Source organism: Bos grunniens, chromosome 3 (assembly GCF_055505025.1).
Source record: "Bos grunniens cultivar Pamir isolate PY7600 chromosome 3, Bosgru_T2T1.0, whole genome shotgun sequence".
Classification (NCBI taxonomy): Eukaryota; Metazoa; Chordata; class Mammalia; order Artiodactyla; family Bovidae; genus Bos; species Bos grunniens.
In genome coordinates, this window is record NC_141167.1 from 15,204,873 (window position 1) to 15,220,397 (window position 15,525).

Below are 15,525 nucleotides of genomic sequence, written 5' to 3' on the forward strand. Positions count from 1 at the left end.
AAAAAGTGCTATACAAATTTAAGTTATGATTCTGCTTGTGGATTTAACTGAAACTGTTCTTTCAAGAAACTGGTTAATAAAAAATAAAATTAGAAAAGAAGCTGGTTAACTCCAACATTAAGAATATCATTCACTGGGACTTTCCTGGTGGCACAGTGCATAAGGATCTGCCTGCCAATGCAGGGGAGACGGGTTCAATCCCTGGTCCAGGAAGATTCCACATGCCTCAGAGCAACTAAGCTCGAGAGCCGCAGCTACCAAGCCCTCGTGCCAGAACTAGACTGTGTGCTCTGGGGGCCGGGAGCCACAACTACTGAAACTGCTTGCTGCCACTACCGCAGCCCAAGTGCCTAGAGCCTCTGCTCTGCAACAGGAGAAACCACGGCCATGAGAAGCCGGTGCACCATTACAAAGAGTAGCCCCTTCTCGCCGCACCTAGAGAAAGGCTTCGGGAGGCAATGAAGACCTAGTACAGCTAAAAATAAGTTAACTTTTAAAAAAAACAGTATCACTTGCTTACAAGTTTGCCAAAAATTTTTTGAGTCAACCTCAAGTCACTGAAAAGCCTTATCTCTTTCTATTGCTTAAAAAGCAAGCAGAGAAAAAAAAAAAAAAGCAAGCATAGTAGCACTACCCTATCAGGGGCATGGTAAGCAATGGTAGAAATGAAGAACTATGTACACCCACAGTGAATGGGGCAGAGCTACTTTATTTCATTAATTGAAATGAAAAGTAAAACTCAAAGGTCAAAGTTTTCCAACGGGTATGAGAGGAAATGTTATGAATATCCCAGGTATAATCAAAATTAAACACAATCTTCCTTGGTGGCTCAGACTGTAGAATCTGCCTGCAATGCAGGAGATCTGGGTTCAATCCCTGGGTCAGGAAGATGCCCTGGAGAAGCGGATGGCTACTCTCTCCAGCATTCTTGCCTGGAGAATTCCTGGACAGAGCCTGGCGGGCTACAGTTCACGGTGTCAAAAAGAATCACGACTGAGCGACTAACTCTTTCATAGCCAGTTCAGAAAGCTCAGTTATCGTCAAAGTGTTTTTCATGCATTAATCCTCATGGCATCCCAAGGATGAAAGAAATTTAATTCTCATATTCTAGTTACTTACAACCACAGGAAGAATCTAAATGGATCAAGATGTGTAATTTTGATAAGACAGGCCAACAAATATTTCATCAAATGTTAAAGATCTACCATATCATCAGCACTGTACAAGACACAAAGTGTCTAACCAATGTGGCCTATCTTACCTTGAGCAAGACCTCCAGCAAGCTCAACCTTGTGGTACACAGATATGAGTAAAGAAACATTTCTGAATAATGGATAACAGCTATTACAGAGCAATCACCAACCCTTATTGCCAGGACCCGCCAACTTACTTCAAAACAGATGTAAAATTAAGATGTTCTACTGAGAACACTTTCCTGACAAGTGTGGTATATGAGGAAGAGGGGGAAACAGGGAGCAACAGTGTGTTGTTTTAAGTAAGATGGTCAGAGAAGGCTTCAATAAGATGACATCTAAGTAAAGACCTAAACAAAGAGAGTAAAAGACGCACACTTATGGAGGGGAAAAGGTTCCACCAAGCAGAGGAAACCTCTGAGCGTAAGATTAATGTGGATCATACCTGCTGCATTCTCCACACACGTGCTAGACTTTCCCCATGGATGTAAGATCTAAAATTTGTAGTCTCTCTCCTCTCCACCTCCCACTCCCGTACCTTGCAAAGCATCATGAAAATCTCAGTTCAAACATGTATTAATTTGCTTTGTTTCATGTTCAGCTGGACTAAAACTCCTTGAGGACAAGGACTGCAGTTTTGTCTCTCCAAAAGGGCCTTGCAGAAAATAGCACCAACCATATTTTTGGACTTCCCTGGTCGCTCAGATGGTAAAGCATCTGCCTACGATGCGGGAGACCCGGGTTCGATCCCTGGCTCGGGAAGATCCCCTGGAGAAGGACATGGCACCCACTCCAGTACTCTTGCCTGGAGAATCCCATGGACGGAGGATCCTGGTGGGCTACAGTCCATGGGGTCCTAAAGAGTCGGACACGACTGAGCGACTTCACTTTCACCATATTTTTAGCACTTACTACCTGCCTCCTATTATATTAAGTGTTTTACATATGTAATCTGTTTAACCATTGCAATAATATTGTGTTACTAATTTTATTCTTCCTATTTTACAAAAGAAACAAAGACATGGAGAGGTCAAGCTAAGGTTGCATATCTTAGAAAAGGCAAGGCTGGGATTTGAGCTAAAGTCTGTCTCTCAAAGTCAGCAGAAAGTAGAGGTTGCAAACAAATATTTGTTGAATTATCCCAATCACCTGATATGTGCTGATGGTCAGTTCAGTTCAGACGCTCAGCCTGACTCTTTGCAACCCCATGAATCGCAGCAGGCCAGGCCTCCCTGTCCATCACCAACTCCCGGAGTTCACTCAAATTCACGTCCATCGAGTTGTCACCCGAAATGAACTGAGGGTGGAGACCATGCCCTAGAGGTTTATGGGGTACAGTGGGGAGACGGACTGCCCCTCCTTGCTGAGGTTCAGCAGCAGGCATTTCACACTAAGCATCTCATTTAGTCTGTAAAAACTCTTAACTTGTAATTCTTCCATCAGAGATTTGCCCCAAATGTCACCCACCCTCAGTCGAAGCACAAATCACGACCTAATTATTTAGGTCACCTTATTTAGGCCGATGGCAGATTATGGAGGAGAATCCAGGTCTCAAGACTATCCACGGTGATCCATTCCCTCAGTAGACAATCATACATGGTAAATGATTTATCCTGGTTTCGCTGGAAATTCTAAACAGCAAAAGCTCTGGAATAATTTTCAATCAAAAGGTATGTATTGGACATCTATATGTCAACCTTGTAAGTTCAAATACCATCGCCTCCACATATTCGCTTTGTGACAACGCGGTGGTCGTTTCGCCTCCCAAGGTGAACTCCCTCATCCGTAAAAGGAAAATAATAGAACCCACACACCAGACAGTAAAGTCGTCAGCAGTAAATGAGATGTTGGCACGGTGTCTCGCGTATGGTGGGCGCCTACTAATTATGGCCCTTCCTCTGCCTCCTCCGCCCCACAAGCTTCGGAGTTCACCCACTTCCACCAAGCGACAAGATATCCACTCGGCCAAAGGCCCGCACGCGGTCTCCGTTTCCCCAGGCCGGGGACAGCCGCACTGTCATACCTGCATAGAGTCAGCGCTGACGATCTCGCCACCGAGCCGCTGGCCGAGCTGTAAAGCCAGGGTGGATTTGCCGGTGCCCGTGGCCCCGAGAATCACTACGAGAGGTAGTGTCCGCTGCAGGCTCTGGAGCCCAGGGCCCACAGACACAGCTCTTGCAGCTGCAGCCGCCGCCATCTTGGAGGCGTCTGCGCTTGCGCCGGATCAGCTGTCCCCATGGCAACCGTCAGTGCGCCTGCGCGGCCCTCGGGCTCTAGAGGGAAAGGGCGAAGGGAAGGAGGAGACAAGGGACTAAGGTCCCCAAGCTCAGAAGCTCCTGCTGTGACTGCCATCAACTAGCTAGTGTGAAAACCTCAACTACCTCCTCTCTTAAATGGGAACATATCAGCCGTATCTAAAATAGATTTATACCTATTATTCTTTTTTAAACTAGCACCCACTTCTTTTTCTTCATAGCCCTAATTATAGTATGAAATTATGTTTTGACCTCTATTGTCTGACTTTGTCTCCAGACTGTTAGTTCTGTAAAGGCAAGGAACAGATTCTGCCTGGGACATTACTGTATCTCCAGTACAGTGGGTGCCTGTGTGCGTGCTAAGTTGATTCAGAAATGTCCAACTCTTTGCAACCCTACTGACTGAGCGACTTCACTTTCACTTTCCACTTTCATGCATTGGAGAAGGAAACGGCAGCCCACTCCAGTGTTCTTGCCTGGAGAATCCCATGGACAGAGAAGCCTGGTAGGCTGCAGTCCATGGGGTCGCACAGAGTCGGACACGACTGAAGCGATTTAGCAGCAGCAGTAGCAGCAGCAGCAAGAACTTCAGCCGGCCAGGCTCCTCTGTCCATGCGATTCTCTAGGCAAGGGTACTGGAGTGGGTTGTCATGCCATCCTCCAAGGGATCTTCCTGACCCAGGGATCCAGTATAGTACCTGATATCAAAAAGATACCCAATGATTTGTTAATGGAGAGAATGGCTTGCCTACTTAGTGCTACAGCCAGTGAGCTCAGAGGTGTGATCTTTAGGATCAGATCTTCCTAGTTCTCAGGAAAAGAGGGCTGCTGTTATGTTTTCATCCAACAACTCAAACTCAGACACAATCAGAAGACAAAACAAAATTTGTCATCTCTTTGGTGAAAGGATGCAAGAGATGAGGTGAGAACAGAGAGAAATGGAGAAGGAAATGGCAACCCACTCCAGTGTTCTTGCCTGGAGAATCCCAGGGACGGGGGAGCCTGGTGGGCTGCCGTCTATGGGGTCCCATAGAGTCGGACACGACTGAAGTGACTTAGCAGCAGCAGCATGAATAAGTGCCTACTTCAATTGTGAATTAATGATGGCTTAAAATATTACATTTTTGCAAATAAAACTTAACACTGAGAGCTGCTTAAGAGCAGGAATACCTTGTTTTATTCTTCTTGGGATCCTCCAGTTCTTAGTATGGCTTCTGATTTAGAGCAAGTGGAGGTTAATAAATGTATAAATGAATTAAAAAAAAAAAAAGAACAGAGAGAAAAATAAGCAAGTAAACAACCTACAGCTTACAAAGAGGAAAAATAAGGAAGGTAGAAGGGATATAGTAACAACCCTCAGATTAAAGTAGGGATGGGGAAAAATCGGGTCCAGAGAGGACCAAAATTCTGAAGACTCCACAACCTTTAAGAAAGGGCTTTGGGGGGATTCCCTGGTGGTTCAGGCATTAAGATTCCACACTTCCACCACAGGAGGCAGGGGTTGGATCCCTGGTCTGGGCATCTGGATCCTGGGCACCTGGTCAGATGAGCATGGATTTGAATTCCAACTCTGCCACTTATCAGCTGAGTGACTTCACACAATTAGCTTAGCCTTAGTTTTCTCATCATTAAATACCTCTCAGGGTTGCCATAAGGAGAAAATGAAGTAATGTCTGAAAAGTGCCTACTACAATGCCCTGGCACATAATAACCACCATTTGTTGAACACTTTGGGTTATTATAATAGTAACACCCCATCTGCCTCACTAAAGAGGTAAGAGCAGCCGCCTAAGGGTAGAGAAATTTCCAGTAATGTGTGAAAGTGCCTAAATACCTATTCTACTCACCCCTTGTTAGCAAGTTCAAGAGTTCTAATTGCTTTCTCCCTGGGATTACTACTTGGCTCTGCCTAGCTCTCAGGTCACGTCACCCTTGGGCCAGAGGAATCACCCCTGGATGGTTACAACATGTGATAGACCTGTCTAGAAATGACTGCCAATAAACACATTTCTCAATCACTTGGATCACTACTGGCATAATGGCTACTCTTGCAAACCCAGCGTCAACCTTGTAGTCACATGTCCCAGGGTCCCCTGTACCTCCTTTTCTCAATCCAGCCTGCTTTGATCAAAAGCCGTGTTCTCTCCAATTTGTGGTATCCGCCTGGGGCCGGTTTTAAAATCGAGATGTGTGGCCACATATTGGCAGACAATCTCACATGATGGTTGTTAACTGTAGAGCCTTTGCCTGGAGATTTTCTGAGGGTACAGTTACCTTGACAACCACCAGAAAGAAGGAAGGCCAGAGAAATGATGCAAATAAAGCAAAAGGGAGGCTAATATGATGATGACAATCTGACCATGACAGAGGAGGCCCACTTACAGATGGGAAAGCACTGTCTGAGTCATGACCAGGTGACTGTTGTGAGAGAAAGAGAGAGAGAGAGAGGAAGGAGGGGGAAGTGGAATTTACTACTGAGAGACCAGAAGAGGGAGAGGCTGGTTACCGAGGCAACAGGGGAACAAGGAATGAAAAAATGGGGCTTCACCACAGCAGTAGAAAATTGCTTCTAACCAAGCAACACAAGGACTGTTGCTATAGAAACAAAGAGAACAGGGATCCTATAGACCATGGGGAGAACTATCACTGAAATACTGAGCAGGAATTTCATTCTGACTCCTAAATCAGAATGCAGCCTGTAGTCCTAAACAAATGAGGAGAAGGGAGAAGTGAGGGGAAAAAAAAAAAAATCATGCTATTTCCATTCATTGTAGTTCTAATTCTGCCAGCCTCACCAAAGGAGAATTGGAACATATTTTTAAATTTCTCTGGGCTGTTTTTTTGGACCTAGGTCTCCCTAATGATCTTCTGAACTCGAAACTATACTAAGAATAGTTCCTTAAAGATAACCTGTAACTTGAAATCCTAATTGGAGAGATTAAGTTCAAGTGAAAATTGGGAAATTGAAGTCTATAATCAAGAGTTAGTAAGTATTTCTAAGAAACAATGTGCTCAGACATGTCCAACTCTTTGCAACCCCCATGAATTATGGCCCCCCAGGCTCCTCTGTCCATGGAATCCTGGAATGGGATGCCCTTTCCTACTTCAGGTGATCTTCCAGACTCAGGGATTGAACCTGTGTCTCTTGTGTCTCCTGCATTGGCAGGCAGATTCTAGCACCACCAAAACCCTCTAATGGGAGCACTGCAGGGAAATAAAGAAACAAAAGGTGACAAAAGGGAGTCAGAAAAGCTATTTGTAGTCATGCCCAGGTATTAGCCCTGACCCCTCTCTGCTTTGTATGAGGCCAGATGGGAAGCAGCTCAACCTATTCAGAAAGACAGCTCAAGAGGAAAGGCAGTCTCTCACTTAAAATATATGTGTATATCTAGAGCTGGAGGATTCAGAAGCCCATCTTCAATATATTCCACTGCTTACCGACTATTTGGAGTAAAAAAAAATAGTTTAAAAGGCAAAAATGCAGGCTTTCCTGGTGGCTCAGTGGTAGAGAATCCACCTGCCAATGCAGGAGACACAGGTTCGCTCTCTGATACGAGAAGAGCATACATGCCACGGAGCAACTAAGCCTGTGCACCACAACTATTGAGCCTGTGCCCTAGAGCCCACATACCGCAACTGAAGGCCATGCACCTGGAGCCAGCATTCTGCAACAGGAGAAGTCACCGGAGTGAGAAGCCCCAGAACGGCAACTACAGAGTAGCCCCTGCTCACCCTTATTAGAGAAAAGCCCGCACAGCAACAAAGACTCAGTACAGCCAAAAATAAATAAAATTATTTCTTAAATGCTGGGACAGGTTCAGTCTGGAAGAGCACGTCTAAAACGCAGAAATGAGATACTAGGGAGACGAATTACTTGGAGGATAATACTTCCTGCCTGCCCTTCTTTAAGTCCACAGTCTGCCACCTAACTGTCACTGCCTGTGTATGTGTATGCTCTATCCTAGGGCAGATATAGCCTGGGCAACATCTATGTTGCCTTACCTTACCGTTAGGAAACTGAGATCAGTACGGGGGGTGGGATGGGCGCGGAAATGTGGCTGAAAAGGAGAAGTGCAAAAAGGTAGAGGGAAAATCTGGACAATGACCCAATTAAAAAAATTTTTTTTAAAGAAAGAAAGGTAGGGAGAAGCCATTAGAGTGGAATGATCATTCAAAATGGAGCATCCAGAAAGTTTGAACTTTCTGGAGTTCTAGAGGATGCTGCGACATTTACGACAGGAGGAGGAATGTGTCATGAAAGGCCTGAAGCATCTGTTTCTAAAGTAAGAGAAGAAAGTTGGTTCAAACACAAACACTAGATTTTTGGTACAATCCAAAGTGCCAGAAATTCCCTGGCAGTTCAGTGTTTGGGACTCCATGCCTACACTGTCAGGACCCTGGGTTCAATCAGGGAACTAAGATCCTACAAGCCACATGGTGCAGCCATAACATTTTATTTTAAATCACAAATTAGGGGGACTTCCTTGGTGGGCTAGTGGCTAGGAAAATCCACTCCCAATGCAGAGGGCTCAGCTTCATTCCCTGGCCAGGGAACTAGATCCCACATGCCATAACTGAGACCCAGCACACCCAAATAAGCATTAAGAAAAAAAAAAAAAATCACAAATTAGGTATTTCCCCGGTGGTCCAGTGGTTAAGAAACTGCCTTTCAATGCAGGGGATGTGGGTTCAATCCCAGGTCAGGGACTAAAATCCCTCATGCCTCAGGGATCTTAGCCCATGTGCTGCAACTACTGAGTCCATGTACCACAATCCAACTCAGCTAAATAAAAAAATATTTTTTTAATCACAAATTAAAAGATAAAGTGCTTTGCAGCCTGATCCCCATCCTAAATTAAGAAAAATGTTTCCTGCAGGGATGTTTCATGATGAACTTGGTGCCTGTATTTGTTTCCTCAGGCTAGCATAACGAATTACCACAAACTGGCTTAAAAACTGGCTGGCTTAAAACAACAGAAATATATTCTCTCATAGTTCTAGAGGCCAGGAGCCCAAAATCAAGGTACTGGTAGTACGGGTAGAACACTCCGTGCTTCCCTCTAGTGAAGAATCCTTCCCTACCTCTTCCAGCTTCTGGTAGTTTTTGGAAATTCTTTATATTCCTTGGTTTTCAGCAGTGTGACTCTAATCCTGCCTGTCTCACTCTAAGATGACTGTCAGATGACTCTAAGATGCCTGTGGCCATCTTCTCTGTTGTGGGTGTGTCTCTGTCCCCACCTCCCTCTCTAGGATCCTAGTCATTGGATTAGGGACCATCCTAATCCAATATGACCTCACCTTAATTTGATGATATTTGTAAAGACTCTATTTCCAAATAAGGTCACATTCACAGGCTCTGGATAGGCATGAGTTCAGTTGGGGGACAAAATACAACCCAGTACAGTGCCTGTGAGTAATTACAACACCCTCCATTGGTTTGGTGGATGTCTGTTTCCATTAATGTTTCCATTGGTGATTGGCCAGCTCAAATCTGGGAGTATCAGAGTGCTCAGAACAAGTGAGGGGAAGAGAGTGGAGTTCACCATGTTGTAGGATTTATGTTGTGTTATAGAGTTTTCTCCAGAGCACACCAGAAGAAGGAAACTTCTAGGACTCAGGGAGGTTGAGTGATTTGCCCAAACATCACATAGGTAGTAACCCCAAGTTCCTGTTCTCAAACGGAGCTCACTTCCTGCCTTCCCATATCGCCAAGGGAGCCTACACATGCACAGGGATCCCCAAAGGCTGCAAAATCAGAGTAGGGAGATGCAAAAGGAGAAAAGATGCAGAGCCATCAGAGGTCCTTTCTGTTTCTAATTTCATGGCTTCTTCAAGCCCCCTCCTCTGCTTCTCTGGCCCTTTCTCCTTCCTGTGACTTAGCACTGTGGGCCTTCATCAGCTTTGTATCTTGGTGAGTCTTAAACCTGTATCTTCATTTCAACTGCCTTTCCAAAGTTTTAATGTCACATTTCCAACTTCCTGTTGGGTGCTCTATTTTGAATGATCCCACCACCTCAATCTCAATTGTGTCCCAAACCACAATCGGTTTCTTTTCTTGACTTCCCTATTTCAAAGAATCACAGAGGATGTTTGTGGTAAAAGGATCCTTTTAGAAATCTAGTGCAACTCCTCTTGTTTTACAAAAATGAGACTACCTGGCCTGAAAATCAGACCAGATCCCTCCCCAGATTTCACATAACTTGCCCAATCCTCTCTTCCCCATAGCTATTCCCTTAGCTTAGAACACCTTCCTCCTCTTCACTTAGCCAAATACTACTGGGACTTGTAGTTCCAGTTAAAGTCACAGTATCTCCAACAAGAACTCTCTCGATGACTCCAAAGTGCTCTCTTCCCCTTCTGAGGCTTGCAGCCCTTGTTTGAGACACATATTGACTTATTCTGTGATCATGTTTGCATGCTCATAAACTTCCATTAAAAAAAAAGAAAAAAGCAGAGACATTACTTTGCCGACAAAGGTCCATCTAATCAAAGCTATGGTTTTTCCAGTAGTCATGCGTGGATGTGAGTTGGATCATAAAGAAAGCTGAGCACTGAAGAATTGATGCTTTTGAACTGTGGTGTTGGAGAAGACTCTTGAGAGTCCCGTGGACTGCAAGGAGATCCAACCACTCAATCCTAAAGGAAACCAGTCCTGAATATTCATTGGAAGAACTGATGCTGAAGCCAACGCTCCAATGCTTTGTCCACCTGATGTGAAGAACTGACGCATTGGAAAAGACCCTGATACTGGGAAAGATTGAAGGCAGGAAGAGAAAGGGATGACAGAGGATGAGATGGTTGGATGGCATCACTGACTTGATAGACTTGAGTTTGAGCAAGCTCTGGGAGTTGGTGATGGACAGGGAGGCCTGGCATGCTGCAGTCCATGGGGTTGCAAAGAATCAAACATGACTGAGCAACTGAACTGAACTGAAACTTCCATAAGGAACCATCACTTCATATATCATTGTTCTTACTATGTGGCAGGAACTATTCTGAGCACTTACATACAATAATTTATTTTTAATCTTTTCAACAGTCCTATGAGGTAAGTATTAATATTATATCCATTTTAGAGAAGGAAACTTCTAGGACTTGGAGAGGTTGAATGATTTGCCCAAACATCACGTAAATAGTAACCCCAAGCCCATGTTCTTAACCATTATACTATGCCATCTATAGCAACTTTTGTGAATATTTTTATATCTCCACAAGACCTGGCTCTAACCCCTTATTCCAATATTTTTCTAAGTGTGACCACAGGATTCCATCTTCCTCCTTGCTTATCAGCAAGGTAGATTCTTGGCCCTGACCTACTACATCAAGGTTTTGGGGGTTTGTTTGTTGTTTAGTTGCTAAGTTGTGTTCAACTCTTTTGCAACCTCATAGACCGTACTAGTGGAGAAGGCAATGGCACCCCACTCCAGTACACTTACTTGGAAAATCCCATGGATGGAGGAGCCTGGAAGGCTGCAGTCCATGGGGTTGCTGAGCGTCGGACACAACCGAGCGACTTCCCTTTCACTTTTCACTTTCATGCATTGGAGAAGGAAATGGCAACCCACTCCAGTGTTCTTGCCTGGAGAATCCCAGGGACGGGGGAGCCTGGTGGGCTGCTGTCTATGGGGTTGCACAGAGTTGGACATGACTGAAGCAACTTAGCAGCAGCAGCAGTAGCAGACCGTACTAGCTCACCAGACACCTCTGTCCATGGGAATTCCCAAGCAAGAATATTGGAGTGGGTTGTCATTTCCATCTCCAGATTCTTAAGACTCACCCAGGTGTGAGGATCACTGTCTGAACAAGAATACACATTAGAGGATTTAATGACTGAATGGAGTCATTGACTTCAGCTCAGTTTGAAGACACTGCAGTGCCCAGTAAGGACAAATGGAGGGCCCATATGTGCAACAGCGTCACGGACTCCCACCCCCTGCCTACCATGGGGCATGGAATGCTGTGGACCAGTCAGACTCAGGTCTTTGCCCTTCTTCCCTTCTCTGCTCATCTCAGTCTCCCAAAATCCTGGCTACTCCTTCCCTGATGATTTATTGCCTCTTGAGGCATTAATACATCTACCCCAGATTATTTTAAGTACTCCTTCTGGGAAGATTTCTTATTTTACCAATCCCTTCTATCACCTTTTAAATATGACTAATTGGTGTTCTAGGTGGGGCTTGCTAAATGGTTTAAATAATACTAATCATTTACTAAGCACTTAGTATTGCTCACAACAACCCTAAGAAGCAGGTGCTATGATTTATACTTGTTTTATAAATATGGAAATTGGGACTGGGAGAAGTTAATAATTTGTCAAAGGTCACAAAGCTGGAAAATGGAGAGCTTGATTTGGAACTGAGCTCTGTTGGTTGTGGGAGGTTACCTAACCATACTACTTCCCACAAGTTTAGAGGTGATTCAGCAGTTACTTCTTGGGCACCAACTTGACCCCTGGCACTGAGTATTAATTGTTTAATAACTTACCTGATTCAAGACCTTAAGATCATATTTAGGTTTACTCACCAAAAGAATGGCAATCTTAATACAGGCGCGTGCATGCTCAGTTGCTTCAGTCATGTCCAACTCTTTTCGACCCTATGCATTATAGCCCACCAGACTCCTCTGTCTATGGGATTCTCCAGGCCCGAATACTGTGGCAGGTTGCCATGCCCTCCTCCAGGGGATTTTCCCAACCCAAGGATGGACCCCTCATCTCCTGGGTCCTCTGCATCGCAGGCCTGGTGGCTCAGATGGTAAAGAATCTGCCTGCAATGCAGGAGATCCAGATTCAATCTCGATCCCCCGGAGAAGGGACTGGCTACCTACTCCAGTATTCTAGCCTGGAAAATCCCATGGACAGAGGAGCTTGGAGGTCTTCAGTCTGTGGGGTCCCAAAGAGTAGGACACCACTGAGGGACTAACACTTTCACTTTCCTTTTTTTACCCACTGAGCCACCTGGGAAGCCCAATCTTAATACATTTGATCCCTTTAGCAGCAGTTCTAAATAAAGACATTAAGAGCTGTCCACCAAGCTTAAAGTAGAAATGTCCACACCCCCATGGAACTTTAGCTGACGTATTTAGAGACCTCCCCTTTACCCTCCCTAGTCACCCAGTCATCAGTCATCTCCCACTGGTTATCTTATCCTTCGAGTCCTCTTTCACACTCCCTATCACCTTCCAGATCAACAAAACCATCCCCACCCCCCACCTGCCCTCACCGCCTGCCCCTCCACTCCCCCGCACCCATCCCTTCTCCTTCTAAAGTGCATATTCTGAAATATTCTGACTCCAGGGGCACTTAAGATAAATTCAGCACTTCTAAGATAGTTCAACCTGTCTCACTCCCCCTAAAATAGCTACCAATAGGGGCAGGAGTTAAGCACTCCATTTAGCCTTTGATTGTCTAACAGAGCAGATGGCCTTTCTTTCCCATGCCACGTATGTCTTCTCAGCTGTTCCTTATTATCTACGTCCACATCTTTGGGAGGGGTATGTAGTCCCTTAAGTGTACTATTCAGAGGCAAACCTAATTTGCAGAAATTTTTCTCCGAAATCCAGGAATAAACTCCTGGCTATTTTCAGACAAAGATAGAGGTAGGAGTCTGCAGAAGTGAGCTAGGAAGGAGCTTAAAATACTTCACATTCCAGAAACACCCTTTCTTCCCCCCAGGAGATGGCTTTATTCCCACTCCTTTCTCAGCAGAGTTTCAGACTCAAAGGAACTGAAACTTAGAGTCAGGCAAGTCAGGCAGTCTGCACTAGCTGTCTGGGCTCAGACAAATGACTTCAATATCTCTGAGCTCCAATTTGCTCACCTGTGAAATGGGGCTGATACCATCCTTTCCTCCAGGTTACTGTGAGAATTAAACTATGTAAAGCAACATTAGCATCAGCTTTAGGCCCTGTACCTAGGAGTTCTTAGGATTTTACTGAGCACTTGTGAATTTTTTCAACGTCTAGTAAAGGGAGAGAAACCCCTACAAATTTTCTTAACAAATGGCCTCAAAAGCAGAATGGGGACTTCCCTGCTGGTCCAGTGGTTAAGAGTCCATCTGCCAATGCAGGGCACATGGGTCTGATACCTAGAAGATCCCACATGCCTTGGGGCAACTAAGCCCATGTGCCACTACTAGTGAGCCCGCGCTCTGGAGCCCATGCACCGCAGCAAGAGGCCACCATAATGAGAAGCCCTCGTACTGCAACAAAGAGTAGATGCTGGTTGCGCAACTAGAGAAAGCCAGAGCACAGCTACAAAGATCCAGCACAGCGAAAAAAAAATATGTTATACTCAGTGGGAACAGAGCGACTATAACTAAAAGAGGGATATGGAATTTTAAGGAAAGTATCCCAGTAATCCAAGTCTGTTTTTATCAAACAGCTATTTATGCCCTGGCTTTGGGGACCTAGAGGTCATAGGGGTGGAGTGGGAAGTTTACCTGACAGAAGACAGGTTTTGGGATTTGGATTCTGATCTGTGACCTTGAGCAAGAAACCTGTCTGGGGGACTTCCTGGTGACCCAGTGGTTAGGACTCCATTCTACTGCAGGGGGCATGGGTTCCATCCTTGCTTAGGGAACTAAGATCCCGCAAGCCACAAGGTGTGGCCAAAAAACAAAAACAAAAAAACTCTGGGCTCTAGTACCAAGTGGCAAATTATTGCTTACTTACCAGGCTGTGATGAGAGTCACTTTGTAAATGCGAGGAATTTATAGTAGCTTTTGGACTCAGGCTTCGTGGGAATGCAGGTGGGCAATATCGACCCAGGTCTCAGCTGTAAGGCAGGATTACATGAGATACAGTGGCCTTCTCCTACCATGATGCTCATGGTTTTTCTGACCTGCACCTGTTTTCCTTTCCTAGTCCTAGAACGGGCTTCTCTGGGGCAAGATGAACCTACTCAACCCACAAACGTGGCAGAGTGGCTGGTCACGGGCCATGTGCTCCACTTCATCCCAATAAGTAGCAGGCACAGTGGCCCCAAGGAGACAGTTCTAGCAAGCAGTTAAGTGATGAAATTCCCTACTTCCTCTACACATCGCATGATAACAAAAGAAGCTGATCATTATTATGTGGTGGTGAAGACCTCTGGCTCTAGAGACAGGCAGAGCTGGTTTCAAATCCCTTGAACTCATTTACTTACTAGCTGTGTAACACTGGGCAGTTATGTTTCACTCTTAGAACCTTGGTTCCCTCTTCTGTAGTCCTGGCACATGATTGGTGTGGTCTAACATGTAGGAAGGAGCAAGGTGTTTAGATATAGGCAGTGCTCCATCAGGAATGGCTATTACTAAAGTCTCCCCTCTTGCATTTAGAGAAGTTTCTGAGAACTATGTTCCTGTATTAATCAAAGGAGAAAGAAAAAAAAATCACATTATATCACCAATTCTCATAAAATTTTTAAAAAGACATCCTGCAAGGAAGTCCCTGGTTGCCCAGTGGTTAGGACTCTGTGCTTCTATTGCAGGCGGCTTGGGTTTGATCCCTGGTCAGAGAATCAAGATCCTGCCAGGCAGTGCATGCACGCATGCTCAGTCGCTTCAATCATGTCCGACTTTTTGTGACCCTATAGACTGTAGCCCTCCAGGCTCCTCTGTCCATGCGGATTCTCCATGCAAGAATACTGGAGTGGGTTGCCATTCCCTTCTCCAGGGATCTTCCCAACCCAGGAATCGAACCCACATCTCTTCTGTCTCCTGCACTGGCAGGCAGGTTCTTTACCACTAGCACCACCTGGGAAGCCCACAAGGCGGTAGGCATGGTTAAAAAAAAGGGGGATTAAAATACCTATGGTAAGAAAAGTACCACCTGAAAAGATTTAAGGCTTTACAGTTTAAAAGCAGCTTAGAGTCTGGTGGTCCAGTGATTGAGACTCTGCACGGTCACTGCCAATGGCCCAGGTTCAATCCCTGGTAGGAGAACTAAGATCCCACAAGCCTTGCAGCTGAAAAAGAAAAAGTCTACATTTAATGCCTGCCAATCCCTGTGATAAGCTTCCCTCGTGGCTCAGTTGTAGGGAGTCTGCCTGCCAATGCAGGAGATGTGAGTTCGATCCCCTGGAGAAGGAAATGGCAACT

The 15,525-nt window shown here is 45.2% G+C and overlaps 1 protein-coding gene across 3 annotated transcripts in view; it reads right to left on the reverse strand.

Moving 5' to 3' along the window:
* Window positions 1-15,525, reverse strand: part of TRIT1 (tRNA isopentenyltransferase 1) — a 57,726-nt gene that overhangs the window by 41,312 nt on the left and 889 nt on the right. For 2 of the 3 annotated variants that reach the window (XR_015156393.1, XM_086380829.1), the window contains exon 1: window positions 3,217-3,403. Coding sequence is in view for 1 of the 3 variants with exons in the window: in XM_086380829.1 (XP_086236955.1) it covers window positions 3,217-3,390 (174 nt within the window). In the remaining 2 variants the exon portion in view is untranslated. Of the gene's footprint in view, window positions 1-3,216; window positions 3,404-14,119; window positions 14,223-15,525 lie in introns of those variants that run through there. The other variant, XM_086380840.1, reaches the window with a different exon arrangement.